Source organism: Cavia porcellus, unplaced genomic scaffold (assembly GCF_034190915.1).
Source record: "Cavia porcellus strain 051 isolate PalLab524CR breed Dunkin Hartley unplaced genomic scaffold, mCavPor4.1 scaffold_6, whole genome shotgun sequence".
In the NCBI taxonomy this organism is placed as follows: Eukaryota; Metazoa; Chordata; class Mammalia; order Rodentia; family Caviidae; genus Cavia; species Cavia porcellus.
The window spans coordinates 54310448-54334741 of NW_026947489.1; the positions used below are offsets into that span (position 1 = coordinate 54310448).

The following is a 24294-nucleotide window of genomic DNA, read 5'->3' on the forward strand; positions in this document are numbered from 1 at the left end:
TGTTATGACTTACGTTTGTATGTCCCCTGAAGTTTCATTCTGTCACTGGTGGGGCTTTTCAAAAGTTGTGTGGTGCTGGGATTCAGTGTCTGATGCTGGAATGAAGGGTATGTGATTACTAAATTAGTCCACTAGTTGTTTTGACATAGTTTGGGTGTGGATAATGGGCAGGCCCACCCTGGGTACAAGTGCTACCCCCATAAAGGTGTGTAGGCTGAATAAAATATGAGAGACAGAAAGAGGGGTGCTGCCATTACTCGGTGCTTCACCAGTTCCCTACTTTCTGCCTTCTGCTCTTATGCCATTCTGCCTTAGAGCCAACTGGTTACGAACTTAAACTCTACAAGTGTGATCTACAATAAACCTTTATTCCTTTAACTTTGTGTGCCAGGCCATCTCAGCCCTAAGAAAAGTAACTGAGACAGATTTTGCAAAAAAAGTAACTAAGACACAGGGACTTCTACACTAGTCAGCGAATACTTAAACACCAAGTCACACGCCTTTTCCATTTCATTTTTGCTTCCTGATATCTTGTTGACATCTTCACTTGGGAGAAAATGAGCTGTGGCGGGGAAATCAGCAGAAATATTATTCAGTAAGCATGAAGGGTCACAAAGTCATCAAGCATGACATCCCAATATGTTCCAATCTGTGAATACTATGGTAAAATGTGAGCTCTTCTTCTCCCAGGCCTGAGTCAGTGCTACACTTGGTGCTGGTGTTTGTTGTTTATTTGTTTGATTTTTCACAGTACTTGGCATGGAACTCAGGGATTTTCACAAGTTAGGCAAATGTAGCACTTTCAGCTGATTGTGGACTGAAACCTCCACAAACAGTGAGTTAAATAAACCTTTCCTTCCTTCATTTGGGGTGTCAGGTGTTTTGCCCCAGCAAGGAGAGATAAGTAACGAAGACAATGACTAACTGACTGATTAAGACAGGATTTCCATAAACCTCTAAGTTGGCCATGCTGGGCTCCAACTTGTGAGCCTCCTGAGTTTCAGAGTGCTGGGATTCTGAGGATATGCCACTGCAGTCAGCTATATTTTAGCAGGATGAGATTAGGCCTTCTATTTTATACTTGGTGAAGCTCATACATTCACCTCCATGAGCCTAAGTAATTGTAGATATCAATATTTTCTTTACTCAGGTAAAGTTTCCCAAGATCTAGAATTAAAATAATCCAGTCTTACTAACTGTGTGTGTTTTTCTGTTGACACTCTAATAATATTAGCACACTCTTCATTATTATAAATTATCTTGTTTGTTTCAACTTCTAACACTTTTAAAATAATTAAGGATGAGTGTTTGTTTTCTTTCTTTAAGAATAACAATAATATGAAGTATTCAGGATATAACATTTTGTCCTAATTTTCAATCTTTAAAACTTTACTACATATGTTTTCTCTGTTGTCCAGGTAGTCATTCACAAAAATGATTTTATATTTTAAAACTGACTTTGGGAAGTCTAGTTGATAATGTGTCAAAAAATCACGAAATGTGAACATGTTTTGAAATTCTGAATTCTTTCATTTTAGAATCCAGATTAAAATCCACAAGTAAAAACAAATAAATAAGGTATGTTTCATTTTTTTTTCAGTCTGGAGTTTTTGCTATTTTTTGTTTGTTTGTTTGTTTGTTTCTTCCTTTGTAAACATGGGCAAGTCACCCACAAATGAGATGCTTAATTTGAGAGCTCAAGGAAATCACTTTTCAGGTCCAGAGAGTCAATTATTTCCCCAAGAGTCAACTGGCCAACACTCTTCTGCTGTTTCAGGGCTCAAAGCAGTGTTGTCCTGCACCTGAGGGGCAGGCCTGAGGCTGCTGGTTCAGCCGCATCCTCCTGAGTCGTGAGAAAGCTGGCATGGCTTTCATTTTCTGATACATTTCCTCCTCAGCGTTCATTTATCCCTCAGAATGGAGACATGTGCTGTGCTTCTGGGTCTACATTAAGAGTATCTGGACCACTGACATTTGAAGGACTTTCTGCCTTACTATAAATAGCACGTGTAACAGCACTGTATCTGTCATGCCTTGCAAAGTGCATGAATTGTTAGGACTGACCTAAAGTGGGAAAATGTCAAATTCAGAAAGTTGAAAATAAGACAGGTAAGCACTGTATCAAAAGATGTATCCTATTTCCAAATTCATTGCTTCTCATATTTGCCTCAAAAAAGGAACTTTTCTAAAATTAATGTGGATTTGTGACATTTGTCTCTTATTTTTTTCCAAATTCAAAATTATCCTATTCTTGGACCTGTGGGATTCGGAAAGTGCATCAATAGATTTCTAATAGTTCTAATATCTTATTGAAAAGAAAATGCTGAGTCTTTTCAGAAGTTCTTGATTTATATTCAGGAGTAAAATTTAAAATATAAATTATACAAATGAATATTTAAACTCTTAAAATATAAGCAGTCACTTACATATACAGACACAAAGTACATATATTGCTGTTAAATAAATTATCTTTTAGAGAGGCTAGAGGTTAATGTCCCCACTTTAATAAAATCAATATAATTTTTGTTTTTATCTGGCAAATTTAAAGTATAATGCTTTCTATAATGTCAAGAAATATAGTCAATGACCAAGTTACTAAATACAAAAGAGAATTTGGGCCCAACCTAAGAAATTTGTGATTTGTGAACTTGTGATTCTTGAAGAATTAGATATTACATAGTTCCAAATTATTAAAATTCAATTTACTTATATAAAATTTGCCAAATATTTGTAGTAATTAAGTATGCTTACTGCTACTAGAGAGCTTAATGGCCGCTAAGATGTGAAGAATAAGAGATTCAGTTTTATTTCCTTTATTGTTAGGTTGTGCTCTAGTAGGTCTCTAACCTAAGAACCTAGGAACTTTTGAGTTGTGAACTTTCACAGGTGCACTGTATAAGATTCACTTGTTGGTTTATGAATGAATTCAACTTACAGTTTTCTTTGAATGGAACTTATTAAGTTGGGGACTTACCATACTAAAATGCATATCTATACAGTGAGAATAAATCAAAGGAATCAAAGTAGTATTATTTTGGTCAACTGAAAACAATGTAGCATTACACATATTTATGAGGAGATTGGATTTTACTAAAGTTCTTTTAAATATTGTTAGTATGTTTTCACAGACTTGCATGTAGTATTTGAGATGTATTCTTTACTTTTGCACTTAAAAACACCAGAATGCAATGTAAATAAAATGACTTCTTATTGTTCATAATAGCTACAAAGTAATCAGACATGAAATTACCAAACACCGAACTAATTCTTCTAGAGAAAATGTAGAATTGGTTGCTTGTAAGCTTCTGCATACTACCCTATAGTCAAACAATTAGTATATATTGTTGATTTATGTGTATTTCTGTTTACAGACACCTTAATATTAGCTGCTGTTTCATTATGTTGAACTCATGAAAATAATATTAAGCACATTTACTAAGGACACACTATAAACTGTAACGTAGACCTGAACACAGCTTTTCTAACAGATGAGCATAGGTGTTGTGTGCAGAAACACTTGCTCTACACTTTTGAGAGAGCCATTTTAAACTGTGAAATGACCCCATAAAAAAACACAAAAGTATAAAAAATGTGACCTGAACAGATCCCAGAAGGATCCTCTGAGAGCTGCCAAAGAGCATAGTATAGCCTTCTTGTGTGAATGCACACATCTGGTGTCTGGTGACTTGGGTTTTAGACCATCAGTGATGGGTGTGGAATCACAAGTACATTTTTCAGCAATTAGGCCAACTTGTAAATGTGGAATCCACAAGTCATGAAGGATTGGATGGAACTGTTAGTTGGTATTTTGATTCGGGGAAGCATAAATAACAACATACTGGAAAGTGGGAGTAGTTTATGAAAAAAGTCTGTTTGGAGCAGGCAGAAGCTCAAGATGAAGATATCTTCAGATGTGGCTGCTGGTGTGAGCATCCTGGTTCATGGAAGGCATCTTTTTATCTTCTCGCTATATTTTCACACAGTGACAGTGACAGCTCTCCTGGGGGCCTCTTTGTTGAGCACTAATATCAGTCACAAAGGCTCTGTATCATGAGCTAACCACCCCCCAAATACCCAACTTTCCAATATTATCAAAGAGTGCTGAAATTTCTCTTTTCAAAATTTTATTAGTATGTTTGTAATACATAATAATATCATGTGGTGTTGGTACATAACAGATATCATATTTTATCCTTTTAATGATCCACAGCTTTTCTCTTCCTGAGTTCTGCAGAGCTCTGAGCTATCCTTGGAAATCTTGGTGATGGCACTTGTACCCCCATGGCCTCACTGGGATGAGTATAAGGCAAGGCCATGGGTAGAAAATGTGGTAATGGAGCAAAAGGCTCAGAGTCTCAGAGCAAATCAAGGCAGCATAAGCCAAGGTTCCAAGGGTGAGGCCTGCATCTCACCCTTTGAAAGTGTTCTGTGGCCCAGCCTTGGCCCTCTGAGCCTGTGATGACCACAGATGATTTGTGGACTATAAAACACCTTCCCGGTGACTGTCTTGAATCATAGGGTTCTGCATTCCTTTGAATGATCTATCCATATTATTTTTTCAATTGCTTAACCACACTCTTGATGTCTCCCAAATACAGTTTCACTTTTTCCCAAATAGATGAGCTTTCCAAAATGTTAAGTTCTGCTTCATTTTTAATCATTTTATCTCTAAATCCTCTTTTTCTCTTACTTTGGACAACAGCCAGTCAGGAGAAGCCAAGACAACCCTTCAATGCTTTAATGCTTTGCTTAGAAATTGCCTCACCCAATTTCATCACTGACAGGTTTCCCCTTTTACCAAACATGCTTCAGCCAGATTCTCTGCAGGTATAACTAGATCAAAGAAGTGTTTCTCTTCCTTTGTTCCCAAAAACAACATCCTCATTTTTGAAGCTCCCTCTGAATGGCCTATTTCTACCCAATTCATTTTATACCCACTTCCATTTTAATCCTGTAAAATGAACACTTATGAACAACAGACACATGTATCTCAATTTCTAGAGGCCAGAAGTTTAAAATAAATCAAAATTTTCAGACTTAGGATGCTCCACATGGTCTTATATATTGACAGTGTCCAAGTTTAAACAGTTGCGCCTGGGTACTCAGGTGCAGTTACATAGAAGCAAGTTGTGGGGTGTCACAGTAGAGTAGCCTGAGTGTAAGTAGTGATGCTGAACTGTATATTTCAGAAACCTAGAAGAGCATAGTTAGAAAGCTTCGCCAACAGGAAATCATGGGTATCTTTAACCTGAGTTGAAACATTACATGATATGTACATGGATGGAAATATCAGGTGCTACCCCATTACTATGTATGAAGTTTTTATGTTTTATGTATGATTAAAAGTGAATTTAAGTTTAAAAATGCAAGGTGGAAAGCCAGATGTGTGGCCAAATGAAACGTATACGAGCCAATAGTTTAAATCCAGCAGATTCAGGCTGGTGGGAACCCGCCTTCTGTTACCCAGATGGTGCCTGACTTCTGTATCCATGGTGACAAGGACAAGGCTGCTCTCTGGGATTCCATTGCAAGGACATGAGTCCCATTCCTAAGGGTCCCACTCCCATGGCTGAATCACCTTCCAAAGGTCGCACTTCCTAATGTCATCATCATGCTGATTAGGTTTCAACAGATAAAGCTGGTGAGGACACAAATGCTCCAATCACAGTAGCTGATAATGCATTTCCTCTTTAGTAATCTTCTCCCCAGGATCTCAGTAGATGAAGTTCAATTCATGGTGGTTTCTTTTCTTCCATTTTTCTTTATCTTCCTCTGTTTCACCCCTTCCTTCTCCATTCCTTCTTTTCCTCCATCTTCCCCTCTCCAATGCTATTACAAAATTGATATTCATATTTGCCTTCATCTTACAATTTTACCCAGTCACAGAGAATAAGAAGATGGAACAAATCCAGTTAATTATAGACATCTTCTCAAAACATGGTCCTAACGCTTTTATTAATGACATTCAATGAATCATTAGTAATTAGATAATTTGTTCTCTCCTAACTGAAATATGGAGATTCTTGATCCTATGATGTTTACATTTTTCATTTGCATTAACAACAGAATGAAACACAACCAGGAGCCCTCGGGCCTTTTTTAGAAGGGGAGAATTTATTTCTTTTGTTTTCTTTCACACTCAATCCCATTGATTTATAATTACTTATCTTGTCTTTCAAGAAATTTAAACCTTTGCTGATACATACTCTGGTTATTTATAGGTAAATTATGCTAACATGGATAATTTAAGTTTTCCAATTTATTTTGATACCTACCATCTTATATATTGACAGGAGTCAAGTTTAAAGAGATGGTAGCCAAACAAACACATCTGTGGGGCAGTAACTAGCAGCCTCTTCTCAATACAACCCTAATTCAATGGCGCAATGTTTAAAAAGTGGGAGATTGCATTAAATATTTGGGATTTATCATCTTTCTTGAAAAATGAATATTTTAATAACACCAGCATTCCAGAGGACCTTCAGTTATCTACAGGTTTTTAGCAACTGGCCCATTACACAGTGATCACATCCCAAACCCTTCCTGCTTCTCCTATCATGGTGCCTAAGTCATTTAATGACAGCATCATTTTACCTGGTGATTTTTAATTACAGAGAAATGTATGTCTTCATCCCTGCTGTAGCCAACCCAAACAATAAAGTGAAAGACAGATAACAATACCATGATTATAAGGCAGCGTTGCTCACACTGTATAAGCAGCTTTGCCCTCTGAGAACTAAAGTTATGACTTCTAATTTCCAGAGCTGCAAATCATTTTACCCCATTTTATTGGGGCCAGTTCTGTACACAGGGGCTGTGACCCCTGCTCATTTAGAGAAAGAAATTAAATTAGTCTGTTCCACAGGACCCAGTGTGCAGGTACGGTAATGAATGGCTCTCACTTTCTCAGAGTCAGATTTTCTCTAGCACCCAAGTCACTGAGCTGTGTGAATGACAGGGACACAGGCACTATTTACTTTTTTACCAGACTGTACCCCACTGGTCTGGAAGGCAAACAAAGCCATGTGATTTCACCACACACTATATCAGCCTGTATCCCAGTATCTTGAAAAGAAGTATAAATTGGTTTGAACCAAATTGTTTAACTTTCCAGAACAAACAGAACATAACAACAAGAACAAATACAAATGGCTTTCCCTTCTATTCAGCCCTTTCATATTGGTACTGATTTGGAAAACTTTGTTCGTAATGTGTACATAGTTTGGAATTACTGAGCTCACTGGTTTTGTTTTGGCTTTTTAAGTATGAGCTTCAATAGATAGAACATAAAAATGTGGAATAACTAAAGAAGTGTCAAACTTCTGAGATTGGATTTAAAGATTGAAAATATGAACAAAAGTGAATTCAAAATAGTTAGTTTGTTCTAAAGAGAAATGTTTGACATTTTTAAAGGGAAGATTTTATTTCATTAAAAGCCCCGATGATTTTGTAGTATTGAGTTTATCACACTATTGGAAAAAATGATGGCTGTAAATATGCACGTAAAATCCTTCAATCACTATAACTACCTCAGAGTGATAATAATGCAGAAAGGTTCACATTCATTATAGGCATAGGTATCTCATGGATTCGGTTTCTGTGGAACCTCTGTTTGCCACTAAAGTGTCAACTTCGTTTACGGTTGGGTCTTTGATCTCCCCACCTCTCGCCCCAAACACTGTCCCTCTTCTTTCATACAAATTCAAGGGTTGTCTTTTCATGATGCATGTGTGAGTGCTCGTTTTTTGTTTAGGATGCCATCACTGATACACATAGATCGTGTGAACACATAGATCATGAATGACACATAGGTCATTCATTTTATGACTGCAAGATGACCAAGAGTGCCCATCATCCATAAGCCTTATGTCTAAATCAAGTTGACACTGAACTGAGGTCTATAGAATAACTGAATATTCTGATCCCCTGAACTGTTTGATTTTATCCTGCTCCATTTAATTTTCTTGTCACAGGACAGTTCTACTGGGTCTTTCTTAAAATTCACTCTTTTACTACAATAACCCCAGAGACTTTTATGAAATTAGGCATGTAGATGCTATCTCAGTGAAGCTGGCTGATATCCGACATTCAGTAATGGTTTCTAACATTTACTTTAAAGGAGATTTCTGAAGATCTATGAAATAATTTGTGAACAATTGTTTCTTTTTTTTTCTTTGATCACAACATTGAGTCATCTTTTGTAAAAATATGGGGGAGAAATAGTCTGTAGATGGTACATATGAGTAGAAAGTTTGAGAGGTGGTAAAGTCAGACTATGGGGTATCATCTGTAATTGGAAACATAGTTTATTATTCCACAGATCCTGAGAGAAGGTCAACTCTGCTGTAAATTGGGTCAGAGGGGCACATGGGACATCACTAGAGTCTGTTAGGAGGCAAAGGAAGGATAAGGGAGTGGACAAGACACTCTTGTCGCTTCTACATGAAGTGAGACAAGGTAAGCAGATGTTGGCTTGGCCAGCTGTGATAACCTCCGTGGGTTCTGAGGAAAAGCAACTGTCTCCCAAGTCATCTGTCACCTGGCTTTCAGTGCTCAGGGAGAGGGGTTATTGGCCCAGCAATTGAGAGCTCCATAAAGGAGAGAGTTGACCTGTGAACAGTGGGTTAATTACTTTGTACTTGGAAAGCATACTTGCAATTGAGTTTCAAGGAATGAGTTCACCCTGGGGACTCTGGCTCCTTTGCATCACCAGAGTCCCAGATATCAAGGCCTCAGGACATAGAAATAAAGAACATGGTTAAGACAAAGATGAAACTGAAGGTAAGCAGGGGAAGATTCAAGAATGACCAGCATTACTATCTCTGCCCTGCCTTCCCACAGACCATCTCTACCATCACCCTTTTGCAGCAGCATTTTTTCTTCAATACTATTGAAACTCTCTCTCAGAATAAGACCCTGACTGTCTATTCCACCCAAGTCACCACACTCCAGCCTATATAGCGTGAACATTTAGCTACTAACTGAAATGATGTTTTAAAAATCTGAAATAAATGCTGGGAATTTTATAAATCAAAGACATTCTGACAAGTTTCTTGACATTCATTCTTTTCCCCATCTGAGCACCATTTTTACTTAAGATTTATAATTCTGAATAGTCTTCTACCAAGCAGAAAAATGGATTTTGTATGGTCAAAACTGTGGTGTTATTTTCAGTAAACAGCAATATTACCACAGAGCAGGCAAGTCTAATTTGTTTGACTTTCTGATTTACAAAGATAAATAAAAATAGCCTCCACATGGATTTCCTGCAAATAGATTTTATGCTAATTTTCAGAAATTGCTTATTATCTCTGTGTTATCAGATATATTAAAGCTATAACCTGGCTTAAAAGTGGATTGCTCTGGTTTTTTGATATTCTCTGAGCCATGAGTAAATGTGAGGCAAAACAGAATATGGGCATGTATATTTCTGTGTGTGCCTGTGTGTGTGTGTATACACACATGTCCATGTGTGTATATGTGTGCAAATACTCTTGCATATTTTGAAAGGCAGAGAATCTGTCAGGTGTTTTGGGTTCTGCCTTTTGATGTTGAATAATATGGTTTTAATATACTTTCAAAATTACTAACACTTGCATGTGTGTCTTTTTAATTCAGGGGAACCAACCATATAATTAGCCAGTTATGAATCATCATATATTATAGTTTTTCATGGAGTAGTTCAGTAATAAAAAATACATATATTATATTCATCTTGCTTGTAAATATCAGTAAACATTTGTATCATTAATATAAAGTAACTGTGTTAAGATGATATTTAAGATTTAATAAATTCAATCTCAGAATAGACAGTATGCTTTATATATGTATAGGTATGTATTTTTTAGTAAACTCATGTAGGAATTCAATATTCATGCCTTTGACTTATAAATGAATCCAGTATAATAGCAGAATTTTCTGTCTTATGATATTCACACCAAATACAGTCAAATATTCAGATAAATGCATACTATTAAATGTATAAATCAGTAGTCTCAGAAGTCAATTTTGGAGCTCTAGGTATAATTTTGAAGGGAAATAAGAACATAGTGTAATTCTTTTTCTTGTTATTTCAAGCATACCTTATGTTTAGCTCAGCTTTAAGAAAGGTTTAGTGTGCAAAGAATGCAAAACAGAATAACCCAAAGTCTCTTAGAGTCTAGAGAGGAAATCTGACCCATCCAGATAATTTCAGCATGAGTAATGGGGTGAGATGGCACAGGTACAGAAGGGGTTATGAAGCGGTATTCAACCGCTGACTCACATAGGAAAGCTGTCCAATGGGCAAGGCTTTCGTAAGACCTGCTTGAGCCAGATGAAGAAAACATAGCAGTTTATGGAGACAGACACTAGGCAAAGTCAGCAAGAAATGGTCAGTTTCCCACCTTTAGTACATAAAAATGAGTCCAAGTGGGGAGGCACAAGTTATGACCAATGAAAGTGTTGTTGGCTGCATTGCAGAGCTTGGATTTTTATCTTCTCAGTGAATGAGTTTACTTAAACAAACAAACAAAAAGACTTTCTAGCTTCTGTGCAGAGAATAAATAAATGTAAGGAAAACCAGATTCCTTAGGCTGGAGGTGACTCATTTAAAGACCATAATACAATAGACATCATGAGCAACCATATCAGGTGGGTGGTCACCTGAGTAGTGCGTTTGAAAATAGAGCAGTGCATCATTTTCCAGGATTTGGATGTGTTTGGATGAAAGGGGTAAAAAAAATTGAGCTTTGAAAAGTTCTGGATGTCCAACTTAATTGATAACATCAGGCAAGAAAATGAGCATACATAGAGGGGTAGTCCTAAAGAGTACACATAGGAATCCATGTTAAACACAACTGAATATTGGAGTCTCTATTTTATGGAGAAATGCATTAGACTTCTCTCACACTGTTGCTACTGTACATGATTATCAAGCACATCACAGTAAGGCAGCATATTTTAAGGGAAAATACTGTATACAATGAGAGATGCTGGTCTTCATGGAAAACTCTTTGAGGATTTTTCTGTGTTGTGTCATAGTTCCTGGAGGAGAGGTGATTTTTCAGTCTTTATATAGATCATTTTTGTAGGAATCTATGAAAGTGATCTTTTATTTCTTTACTTAGGTTTAAATCACAAGTACATTTAGAATAAAGACAGTGACTTGGAAATAATCAGATAACAAACACATGCAGATTGAATGACAGAGATTCTATCTGAATTTATGTGAAATCCAGGCCAGAGTCAATAAAAACAATGGAATGAATTCTTGGCTACTACCACAGCTTTGATAATGCTATCTACATTAATATATTTTCTGATAATTTAAAACTTGGATATGTTTACAGCTATGGCATCAAAGTAGATCAGAATGATTCCAGAAAATTCTTCCTATCTAATGTCTAATTTTTAATGTAAACATAAAATAATATTGTTTGTAATGCTTCAATCAAATCTATTAAAGCATGAATGACAGCTTTCAATCACTCAGCACATAACTTGACAAACACTGTTTTTGAGGCATCACTTCAGGCCTTTGACTATAAGATGAACAAACAAAATCTCTGTCATGTTCATTTATTCTTGGTGGATACACGCTGTAAATATCTAGACATTTTAACCTGCCAGGTGGAAGTAAGGGCTGTGGAAAAAACTGAGTGAATAGGGAAAGAATGAATTTGGCAGTCACGCTATTTTGTAAAAAATGGTCAATTGATCTAAAATATCAACAACCAACAAGTGACTTTTTAAAAAAGAATGTATAGATTTGAATGCATGTAAAATTCATCAAATGTAGGCAAATTCCATCATTCGTTTTTAAACTTTACTTTCAGAAATATATTTCCAACCCTTGAATTCTTTCAGTATTTTCATTAATTGTGTATCTTTTGGTCTTTAGATATAAAATCTATATAAGGACATATATGTATATTTGCATGCATGATACCAGTGTAATATATGAAATAATCAATATATTCTGTATATTATCATATATGAATTTAATTATGCATATATACATGCATATATAAATGCATAATTAAATTCACATATGATAATATGCAAATGATATAATAATACACATATAAAATAATGTGTAGATTTGTCCAAACATTAAAAAAATGGGTTGCTAGGTAAAAATCTAAAATACAGCAACCTATTACTCATTACTGTCAGTAATCTCTTGTGGTTGACATTCACATTTTATTCTCAATATTGCTTCATTTAATTTCTTTTTCACAGTAAATATATATTACATTTTGGGCAAAATATTTTAACATATTAAACTCTTACACGATAAATATTGCTCTAAAATATCCGTTTATAAGAAAAAGACTGACAATAAAATTTTCAAAAAGCAGAAGTTTTCCTCTACCATGATGATTTAAAGAGCTAGGCATATTACTAGCTCTCTGAGTTATTGTTAGAAACAAAATTGCAGAGACATTATGGTTTTGCACACACTTCTTGACTAGCTATTATTGTTGTTCAGATTGCTTAAACTGTTTCACCACCCATATGTAATCTCTGCATAAGAAACTTAGTTCTAGGGACTGATAAGTAACTAGGATAATGAGGGGGAGTAGATTGTACTAAAGTAACCCCAACACATTAATAGATGTCAAATGAAACTTTAATATAATTTTGTAGGATCTATGCTCATATGAGTGTTACTTGCATTACTGCACAATATCCTTGACTCTCTTCAAAGTGTATAGTGTGCATTTAACTGTAAGTTACATAATATAAACTTTAAAGAATTTTATAATCTTTAATACAGATCTGAGCTCACACACAGAGAACGTGCTGACATTTTTGAACCATTTAACTCACAGAGAACAACTTTATTTTGCAATGGAGGAATCAGGTTTATAGAGTGTTTTACCAGTCTCTAAGTCATTCTCTTAAGACCTAACCTCTGGTAAAATGAGAGTTGGTCCAGTACACAGCTTCCCTTCATGTTTGTAGTAATATCTTAAGACTGGCTGAGAAAATAAGCTACACTCATCCTTGCAGTCCCATTTTCTCTTCACCCTGAGGTTAGGTGGAACCGCATCAGTATTTGCATAAATCCATATTCTATTCTTGGAATTGAATCCATATTTTATTTAGGAGGAAATGCAAGTGCAGTGATTTCTTTTCTCTAAACTCCAGCAGCATCATCTTCATGAGAGAACTATTTGATGTCAATTAATACAAACGGATGATGTATAAAATAGTGATTTGTTTATTACTCAACTGTCACTGATACAAAATTGATGGAAAATTACTTTCTTGAGTTCAGAACTGACTCCTTCTATTTTATTTTATTCACTTTTCAAGACAAAAAGTAATTTCTGCCAACTGCTGGTTTATAAATTCAACCCAAGCTCTGAAAATGAGGTTCTATTTTCTCTCTCCTTTATCTCTCATCACGGATGATAAAGATATTGCCATTGGAATTCAGCTATGACTACATAGATGATTAAGCCAAAGTCTAATTGGCTTTGCTGTGTTAGCAGAAGTCAAAATTTAATGGTTGATTCCCACCACCTGTATTAAAATAAACCTCTGTGATTCACAGTCTCAGAAGTCTGTTGATTAAGGAAAACTTTGTGTGCAATGAAGAACTGAGTATAGGAGACTAGGAAAATCCAAAGTTAAGTTTTTCTTTCTGAATTTGGTACTATTTAATATGACATTGTCCAAGGCATCATTTAAATGCATTTATATTTGAGATGGTTGATACACATTTTAAAGCGTGTGAAAGTCGTGTTTGATTTGAAAGAAAAGCATTCATTTGTGGTAATGGGGAAATAACTGTACACACAACAGTTCATTTTGTGGAATTAAGAGAGAAAGCTTGAGAACCCCAGAAATGCCCAGGGCAAAGCGGATGTGGCCTTGTTAGCCCTGCTCCTCCACTGCCACCCCTCCAGGGAGTCTGCTCCTGCAATGCTCTACTTACCAGGCAAGCTGAAGTGCTCTCTGGGGTGACTCAAGTAAACAAACTCCCGAGTACCAGGACATGAAATGAGAAAATATTTCTCTGACAAGCCTTAAACTTACAATTATTTTTCTCCAATGTCTCCCTGTGGAGATTTTCAGCCAGACCTTGACCATAACTGAGAGGCTGGATTTTTTTTCCAGACTTGTATTTCTAAAGTAATTAGAGTTGTGTAGTTCAGCTATGTTTTTCTATGATTTCAGAATTAAAGATAACAAGTGAAATTTTGAGTGATGTGTATGTGGAAATAGTTTCTAAACTTCTGTTTGCATAGACATTTAGTCTGAATGATTACAAATTCCTTGTGAACCATCCCATGAGTTAGGAAGCCTTGGGTTAACAGTGCATAATAAACATCATCATTGCGTTTGTTATTTCTGATGTGAATTAGTAACAAAAATGAGACCAACCTGAACAATTTCCTATTTTTGAGAATGGTCAGACTGTTCGTAGTTCTCAAGAGTTTATACATTTCCGTTGTCTTCAAGTGACCTTCAAAATTCAAACTTGAACTCATGGGTCAGGATATTACTAGGTATTATTTTTCTAACTCAGTTGCAGTAAGTCAGGTCCTGTGTTTGTTGGATTCAGTAACATTTTACAGTCCAAGTAGTAGGAAGTAATAAAGAATCTGAGACAAAGACGATGCCATATTATGATGCCTTAAAGGTCAATTAGCTGCACATGTTGAATATTATAATAAACTTACTGAAAATATTGTACAGTATAAAGACCAATGTAAAAATGAGTGTGTCACCGAAAACTCCATTCAGAGTTCCTAGGTTCTTTAAAAAAAAAGGAAAGGACATTTTCTTTTCAAGACTGGGCATCATCCCCAGGGCTTTTCCCAGTGAGATACAACCCCAGTCCTTTGTTTATTTTTTACTTTGAGGCAGAGCCTTGAAAGTTACTAAGTTGTGCGAGTTGGGATTGAACTTGCAATCATTCAGAATGCTGGAATGACAGCCTTTTGCTACAGACTCATTTTAAACCGGGGAAATTTTGAAGTAAAGCATGTATCTATAAATCATTAAACATTATCTTCCTTAGGAAAGAAAAAAAATCAAATCGTAAAACCTCTTGGAGTTAAGTTTTCCCCTTTTTTGGATTAAACTTTATATTCCCAAATTAAAAATTTGAAGCATGTTAATTAACAGTATTAACATGATGAAGAAAAATTTCACATTGAAAGAGGCCTTTATGACCATTCTGTAGAACAATCCCTCTAAACACTACTTACTAGAACAAAGAACTGAATAACACAGCAACCCAGGACCCCAGGTTCCTCAAGAAAAACATCTTAAATTCTCATTTATTCTGCGTAGTTATCCACTGGAATGGGTGGGAACACACAGTGACTAAACTAACAGGCTGTTCCTTTCTTCTTTTTCTAGGGGCTGATGTTATCAACTTCGACGGTCATGTTGTTTTGCCATATAGATTCAGAAATAAGAAGATGAAAACCCTGAAAGATGTCATTTCCCTGAAGTTTAAAACTTCTGAAAGTGAAGGGGTGATCCTCCACGGAGAGGGGCAGCAAGGGGACTACATCACACTGGAACTGCAAAAAGCCAAGCTGGTCCTCAGTTTAAACCTAGGTCCGTGCTGTTTCTCTGCATCATTCTTTCCATTTATTAGTATTCCCGCTAGGAAAATATTGTTACTTAGTCATTTAAAATGTGAATTATGAAGCAGTCACCCTATACTGTCAATTCATTCTTAACCCTGGTATATACTGATACACTACTTCCTGCACAAGTATTTGTTAAATACTTGTCACATGCAAGGTGTCTACTCCAGTCTGGATTGTACATCAGGGAACAGATAATCAAGGTGCTTAAACTCATGAAGCTTATGACCTTGTGCAGGAGTTAGACACTACATTAGATTTTAGTATGATTGTAAAATAAATGATTTCAAATAAAGTGTGATGAAATCAGGAAAATCAAGTTAATAAGACCATAGGCATTTGTTTACATATCCCTTCCAAAGCAGGGAAGTATTGAGAAAAGTCCTCTAGGAAAAGAAAAAGCAGTGTTCAAGCTGGAAACTAAGTGATAATCAATTAATCAATCACATCCTAAAAACATGAAGAAGACTAGGACTTCCACTAGGACTTCATTGGAAGGCAACCATACAGCTGGGAAATTGCAGGCATGGTAAAGAGTCAACATCTTATTTTAAGAATGGGTGGTTGTGGGAATTTAACCTATATGATCTTCATTTTAAAAGTGGACTAATACTTCTATAAGAAGAATTCTCCGTGGGAGAATTGCTTGTGAAAGTCAAAGCAAGACCCACATAGTTGAAGAGAAAAAAGGCCAGACTTGGTTATCAGTGAAGATGCAGAGAGATGTGTCTAGTAGGGAAATCATTTTAGTGATAAATTCAGCATGACTTGGAATGAATTGGAGATGACATTAAAAAGAAAGGAGTAAAAACATAGAATAATTCCTAAAATTTGGCCTTGAGCATCAAATGGATTGTAAGTGTCATTTGCTGAAATAGAAACACTTCAGAAGGAACTGATATTTGTTTAAATATGGAGTATTTGACTTGCCTATGGCATATTTCAATAGAAATTTCTTTTCTAGAATTGTGTGTCTGAGACTGATAAAAGAAGGTACTTTCATGAGCACCAAGAAGTGGACAGTGAGGAGAGGGAAATAAAGATTGTGTAGTATCACAGAGACCAAGGGGGAGTAAAGAAGAGAACAATGTTAAATTCATCTAACATGTCACAGTAGGTGAAGATACAGAAATAAATACTGGCTTTGATGACCCGAGGGTGTCGAAATAGTCTCTATGGAATAAGAAGAAAAATAGTTTTATTGACTTATTTTACAGGTAAATAAAGGGTAAAAGTTTGTGGAATTAAACATTTTTAATATAGTTAGAATATAAGCAAAGGAAACAGTGAAACGAAATATTGGCCAGAGAGAAAGGTAACATGAAGGAGTTACCGTTTTGACTGTCATTCCCTTTAAGTAGTGAATACTAACACATGTATGTACATTAATAATGGATCCTGTATTTACGTGTTAATAAAAATCTCTGCAACTCTGGTACTAGTTCTTAAAATTATAGTTCATGCAAAGAAATGATCTCTTTCTTGCTTGGCTAAAAAGCCAAGCTCTGTATAACGTTTCTCCAACACAGCATATGTTCCCTGAATTTTTTCTGTTGCAATGAAATAAAAATTCACCGAAACTTTATACTTTGAAATATACAAATATCTAAAATTCACAGATGAAGATCATCAGAATCAAAAGCTACAAAACTGAAATGTTAGAGCATCAGAATAAGGCTCTGCCCATTTGATTTCCTAACCAGGTGCCAACTTGCGGCTATAAACATTCGAATTTGACTTTTAACTATTACCTTTTATTACTTTGAAATTTACTGTAATATCAAAATATAACTATTGTATCGTATAATATCAAAAATGTAACTAATGAAAAAATTTAAACATAGACCCTTTGCAAAATAGGACTTTTTACATTGTGAGTCTGATCTGATAGAAATAATGGACTCTTTAAAAAAAAAAAAAAAACGAGTTCACAAAAAATTCCAGATCACTGAACTATATTAAACACTAAAAGTTTCTCAATAAAATAACCAAAATTAATGTGAAACTCAGGAGAATGTAAATGTCAAACATGAAAGGTTAATGTCACTCATTATTAAGAGATTTTTCAACTCCATAAAACATTAGGAGAAAATGTAGGCATTGAATAAAAATTATAACTCATTAAAAATATATATGAACATTCTATAAACACCAAATGCTCAACCACACTATTCAGAAAAGGCAGTATAGTAAAATAATTCATTCTTGTCATAAAATGAAGATACTAGTGTTGTTGCATATATAACAAAAATTATGTTTTACTGCTCAGTAATTAAGAAAATTTTCTCAGGAAATCAATTTGACAGTATACCTGAAAAATTTAAAATAGTCTATATGTTTGATACAGTAATCATAAGAAAAAAATTAAAGATGACCACAAATCATTTAAGTCCATTAATGTACCTTTTCAATATCAATTACAATATCAAAAACTGGAAATAATAAAAATGTTAAGTATATAAAAGTATATGACAAGAGTATTTAAAATGGCTGTGGTATTTTTAAATTTTATGGGCAAATAATGTTACATTGAATGAATATTTTAGGACATGAAATCTATATAATATGACATCAACTCTTTCGTAATAAATATGTAAGCAACTGGGTTCATATAAAATATTTATGTTCAAATGGATGTTCAAATTCTGGAAAGAATTAAGTTCATGATTCAAGGTACCACTGTACACACATTTTTAGTTATCTATAAAAATCACTAGGTAATTTAACATGTACATGCAATTTAATTATATATACTTACAACTTAAAGTGCATGTAAAAAAAAACACCTGGAAGAAAATAGGCTGAAGTATTTTTAGTGATGTAAAATTTATTTTACTTCTTGATTCTTTATAATGCTCTCTTCAGGTAATAATAAACAAACCTGTATATGTTGTGCTCCTGGTAGAAATAGTTTAAAATAAGTTTTAACTGAGGTCCAATAGAAAGAAAAAGGAAAGGATTATAGGAAAGAAACAAGAAGCAAAATATAAATATTAGGGTAAAATATACACTTTCATGAACACAGGCTCACACGCACACACACTGAGCAGTTGTATCTAAAGATGCTTAGTTTTTCAGAAGTGTTTTTCAAGCAAATGAAACTCACAGTGTAACCTTTGAAATCAACTGCAGTTTATTATAGCTGTGTGATATTACCTTTCTAAAACAAGTACCTGGCATGTAACCTCTCAAAAAAACTCACGCCCTTTTCACTGAAAAGTAGTTTACTCCCAGGGTTTCATTGATTCCTAAGAGTTCATGACAGCCACAGAAATCCACCCACTCAGATATCTCCAGCCCTCCTAATGCCACTGACTCTGTAGCAGGCTGTCTTCCTTAAGGCAGTGTTCTCCTGGAAGTATTGACTGTAATGAACCAAGTACCCCTTGTCCTAGTCTTGTTTTGTGTCTTCCCTCCTGGCCCCTCCTCCTTCCTCTCTCCACACATACACACCAAGTCACCACCACACATCAGCGTTTGATTTTATCACATGAGCGAACAATCGAAGGTCACTCTCACCAGGTCCTCTGACTCCAGATCCCACATGACTCTGGTTTCCTAAGGAACCACCAAAACTTTGCAGAATTTATCACACAATAAAAATAAGAGAGTTATTTATAAGAGATGTATTTTGTTTCCATCTTCACTTCTATGCATTTTTGAACATAAAAGTCATTCAAGCACAGACAACTGGTTCTCCCAGGCTACCTCCACAGGACCGAGCCTGGAGGGACCCTCAAACTCGCATTTTCAACCAAGGGATCTGTTGTTCCATAGAGTGGGCTGAGTAGTCAGCATTGTGTTTCTCTTCTACTTGCATGACTCAGGAAGCAACCAGCTTGGACCCATCTATGGCCACACATCTGTGATGACTGGAAGTCTGCTGGATGACCACCACTGGCACTCTGTGGTCATCGAACGGCAGGGCCGTAGCATCAACCTCACTCTGGACAGGAGCCTGCAGCACTTCCGCACCAATGGAGAGTTTGACTACCTGGACCTGGATTATGAGGTACAAGCCCCCATACCCACACCTACACCCATACACAGCTACAGCTTCATATTCTGACACTGTGATTTTGTAATATCATTGCTAATTGTATATTTACTGGTACCTTTTTATTCTTCTCAAAGACAAAAGAACTTGTATTATGAAAATATAATTTATGAATACATATATAATATATATATATATATATCATTGTATTTAAAGATATTTTAATCATGAAAGCTTGTTATACTTTAAAAATCTAATGTTAATACTAAAATAATAATTTCATCTGCATTTATGGCTTACTGGAACAGCACCTGCCTTGCAAGTATGAGGTCATCAATTATAATCCCCAGTACCAAAAAAGAAAAAATAAAATAATAGTTTGAAGAGAGACAGTGTTAGGAGGACCATTTTATAATTTCAGAATAAATTTAAATTGAAGTCATTCTATGGGTGTAATAGCTATGCATTACTACAGAGAAGTGGCTGAGGCATTGAACTTCATACAAATATTTATTTTGTTTAACAGTTTTGAAGGTTTAAAATCCAAGATTCCTCCTAGTTTACCTGTTAGTAAATGTCACAGATCCTTGATATCTTGTGCCAGACAAATGTGTACAGACAAATGATCGTGTCTTGAATCAGATGAGAGGGAGGGAGGAAGGGAGGGAAAGAGAGAGAGAGAGAGACACAGAGAGAGAGAGAGAGAGAGAGAGAGAGAGAGAGAGAGAGAGTGTTTATGATCCTATAACCTTCTCTAAGCGCATACATCCAAGGACCTGAGCAACTCCTACTACATCCATCACTTTCTGCTCGATGGTATCTTCTAATACTTTACTGCCACTCTGGGAAACAGCCTTTTCCTGTTGAGAACTCTCTACATCCAAGTTGTCACAGCTGTTAGTTAATTATTACCTATTATTCTTGAGGATGTGCAGTGCATTATATACAGAGAGCTGCCTGGAGTTTATCATAAAATATTGAGTATAAGGACTTTCATCTACGGTTTGTATTATGTCCTTATAAATTCTTTACTGTAGGTAGGTGTCTTGCTAAGTCCTATTTTCTAACATATAATAATAAAAAAATTTATAAAGAAAATTCAAAATATTTTGTTTATACATGAATTAAAAGACACATGTTACCTTTCAAAAAATAAAGATTTAAAAATAATTAATATCTGAGACTGCACATATACCAATGCTAAGTATAAACATGCATATGCATATACACTTATATATTCCCATAACATTTTAGGAGACATATTAGATTTCTTAATAAATTATTTGGAGAACAATATAACTTTAAATTGTCTGTCAAAGCTGTTAATTGCATACAGGGATTACAATTTTTATGGATATATTTATCATAGTTTTATTTGCAATAGAAGTTAAGGGCAATGCAAAAGTCACAAACCCCTGTATCAATAAAAAGATAGATTATTAATCACCTAGCATTTTCAAAAATTTCTGAGTTCATGAAACCCTTAGTGTCTTAATAATTTTTCATAACAGTTACAGGTCATCAGGCCCAATAATTTAAATCTCATGCCCAATTATCTGGTAGCTATTTGGCAAATGCAATTTTTATTTCATTTTAACAATTTTAAGTAACAGTAGTGATTTACTAATAGGATAAGTGTACTTGCCCTGGACATTTCAGATTTTGGAATCAAATTTGATAGTGCCATCATCTTAACCTGTTCTAATTTTTTTTACTTTACGTAATGTTCTTCATACAACATACTTGTCATCAGAGGAATGAACACAAACTCAGCTTCACAAAGATAGGAAATCATTGGAAGGAATGTAGTATGATTAAATAAGGAAATCCCGTCAAGCTAGTGTTTCCAACAATGTCTAAGTAGTGTCCACTGCTAACGAGGTTCCTTCAAAATACCAGTATCATGTGCCTTGCTCTCCAGGTCTGAGACTGCACGTACACAAATGCTCCTGACCACTAATAGTATGTGAGAAAGCCTGATGTTTTAAATTTGTTGTCTATTTTCTTTGTATGTTTAAGTAGTTTCTAAGTTTTGTGTAACATGAAATACCTTCCTAATTGGGAATTCAGTATTGAATATACTATGCAAACCCTGATGAATATTTTAAGATTATTGGTAAATAATTAGGGCACTCCAAATATCTTCAAAGCAAGATAATCACTGAAGAGAAAAATGCAAAAATACCAGAAGTTTCTGTTTACTGTAAATTAATCTGTTCTAGCTCTTGTGACTTCACTCTCCATGTCTGACAGAATTTAAAGATGAATTATTCATTTCTCATTAGTGAACTTTGAAGTACCCTCGAAGAGTTGAGAAACCCTGAAATATTAGCATTGGGCAAACGTAACCCCAATTTTCAAAAAAATAGAATTAAAAACTTTGGGTCACAGACCTTATTGAGTTTTGGTGAAACTTATGAATATTCATGGACACACACCACTTTCCACACACAGTCCAATAGTTTCATGGACCCTGTGAATCCCCTCTCTATACATCATGCCAGGAATGCCAGCTATAGACAAAATGCCAGGCCATGCCTAAAATACAGAGGCACTCTGCAAAAATTTAAATTTATGGAGAAACTGGATATACTTACTCTTTTCTTTTTGTAAAGATACTGCCTGGTAACTCTCCTCTCAATAGTATGGTCACTGTCACAGCTGTAAAGACATAGTGGAAGTTATCCTTTATTTCTCTGTGTTTGTCTTAATGCAAAGGGGATCCCTGTGGTTTTCTTTCTTAAAGGAATCTGGGAACTATGATAGAGGCCGTCTGTGTTGTCACACATCTCCTTGATGTGTCTGGGGAGCCACTGAACCCACGCGTGAGAACTAGCTTCAAGTCTAAATTAGTATCAGCTGCACAACATTCACACTAAGCATTTAAAGTCTTCCAAAAGTATCAGAAGCCTGGTCTTTTCTTTCCAAAAGCAGATGGTGTGGTGTCTGACTTCCTTGAAATTAAACTGTTTCATTTTTTTGGAAGAGAGGATGCAAGGCCAAGAGCACAGAGACGTACGGGCACAAATGTGCTGGTAAATGTCTCCCAAGAGAATGGAAGGGGAGCACTGCCTTGAGCTATGGCATTCCTTGATCTTCACAGTGTAGAAACCCCACTGTAGTTGACTTCTCATTACCAACTGGACAGTACTGAACACTGGATCAGAAAGAGGTGTCCATTACATCTTTGTGTGGTATTCATACCACATAGACACTGTCGGTGCAAATAAACTTGACCGCAATATATGATGGTAAATGTACAGATAATTCTTGAATAGATATTAATTTTCTGCTTACTATACTTCATATTAAATCTTACAGACTTTGATTTTGAAAAATGACCATATAAAATCAGTTCTTGTGAACCAGGATCAGCAGATTCCATACTGCACTGCTAAGGGTGATTGAAGATGTCTTTCCCCATTCCTAAGGATGGGTGTCATAAAAGACACACGAGGTTTATTTTGGCACTTTTGACATAATTTGGTACAAAAATTTTTAATGGGAGATGGGCTAAGAGTTGATTTCATCCCCTCCCCTGTAGCCATGCTACACCATGAGTTCATTCATTCACCATTTGCAGGCAAGCTGCTCGCTCCATGGCTGTCTGGCACAGATACAGTGATGCACAGATGTGCGCTGCTTCCTTTTCCAACTCTGAGCCATTGAAACCAAAGGGCAGGACAGGAATCTGCTGTTTATCTTGGGCTTGCTCTGGTCTTCCAATTCTAGGGTAAACCTACTTTGGATACTGCACCATTGTCTTTGGAAATAAACTCTGCTTACAGAATCTCTCACTTGCTCATAGCAGAACCATAATATCAGCATGTTTACCTTTTTCATATCAAGGGAATGCAGACTCCTGTAGCTGCTAACCCAGTCCCCTTTTATCTTGCTCTGTCCCTGCTACAATTCAGTCAAAGAGGGTAGATCACATTTCCATTTGCATTCCAGCCAGCAGAAAGGGAGAGAGAATAGAGAGGATTATTTTTTACCCCATAACTGTCCTTGGAGTCACCCACACTCCTTCCATTTAAATATCAGTTTCAAAGAGGTTGATACATGTTTATATTGAATTGGTAGCAATGTGTGCAGCTGCAAACCATTAATTTTTTTGCCTAAAGAAGGGGAGAGAAAGCATACTTAAACATATCTAGTGATCTATGCTCTCTTTTGTAAATACTTTCTGGCTAATAAAATGGTGAATGCATTAATATCTTTAGAGGCAAAGTTACTGAATGAGAACATCATTAAGAAGACTATCACAAGAGACACAGAACCCATTATTGATCTGACTTCAACATTCTTTTTTGATTACAATAATTACAATGTTCAAAAGCATTTTGTGTACTATTTCATTTGCTCAATAGAAACAATGTAATAACACACGATTATTTACATAAAGAGCTGGGATCAGAAACCACTTAATTGTTAGAAATCTGTGTACTTGAGTCTGTGATACATCAGCTGGACACTTCCTTGAGATAGATCCTGTGCCTAAGGTTGTTGGAAGCCAAAAAACAAAAGGAGTATTTCAATAATTATCCCAATAAAAAGTGAAAGCTTCCAATTAAATAAATTATACAAAAAGAGGAGTAATTTAAAATTATTATTTATAGCTGAATGATATTCCATTGTGTAAAAATATCACATCTTTTGTCCATTCTGCAGCTGATGGGCATTTTGTTTGTTTCCAAGATT

General features: G+C 35.5%; 1 protein-coding gene across 1 annotated transcript in view; it reads left to right on the forward strand.

Annotated features, from left to right (window-relative positions):
- Cntnap2 (contactin associated protein 2) overlaps window positions 1-24294 on the forward strand; it is a 1917858-nt gene that overhangs the window by 805466 nt on the left and 1088098 nt on the right. The window contains exons 5-6 of the mRNA XM_063250667.1: window positions 15361-15564; window positions 19424-19608. Of these exons, the coding sequence (XP_063106737.1) occupies window positions 15361-15564; window positions 19424-19608 (389 nt within the window). The remainder of the gene's footprint in view (window positions 1-15360; window positions 15565-19423; window positions 19609-24294) is intronic.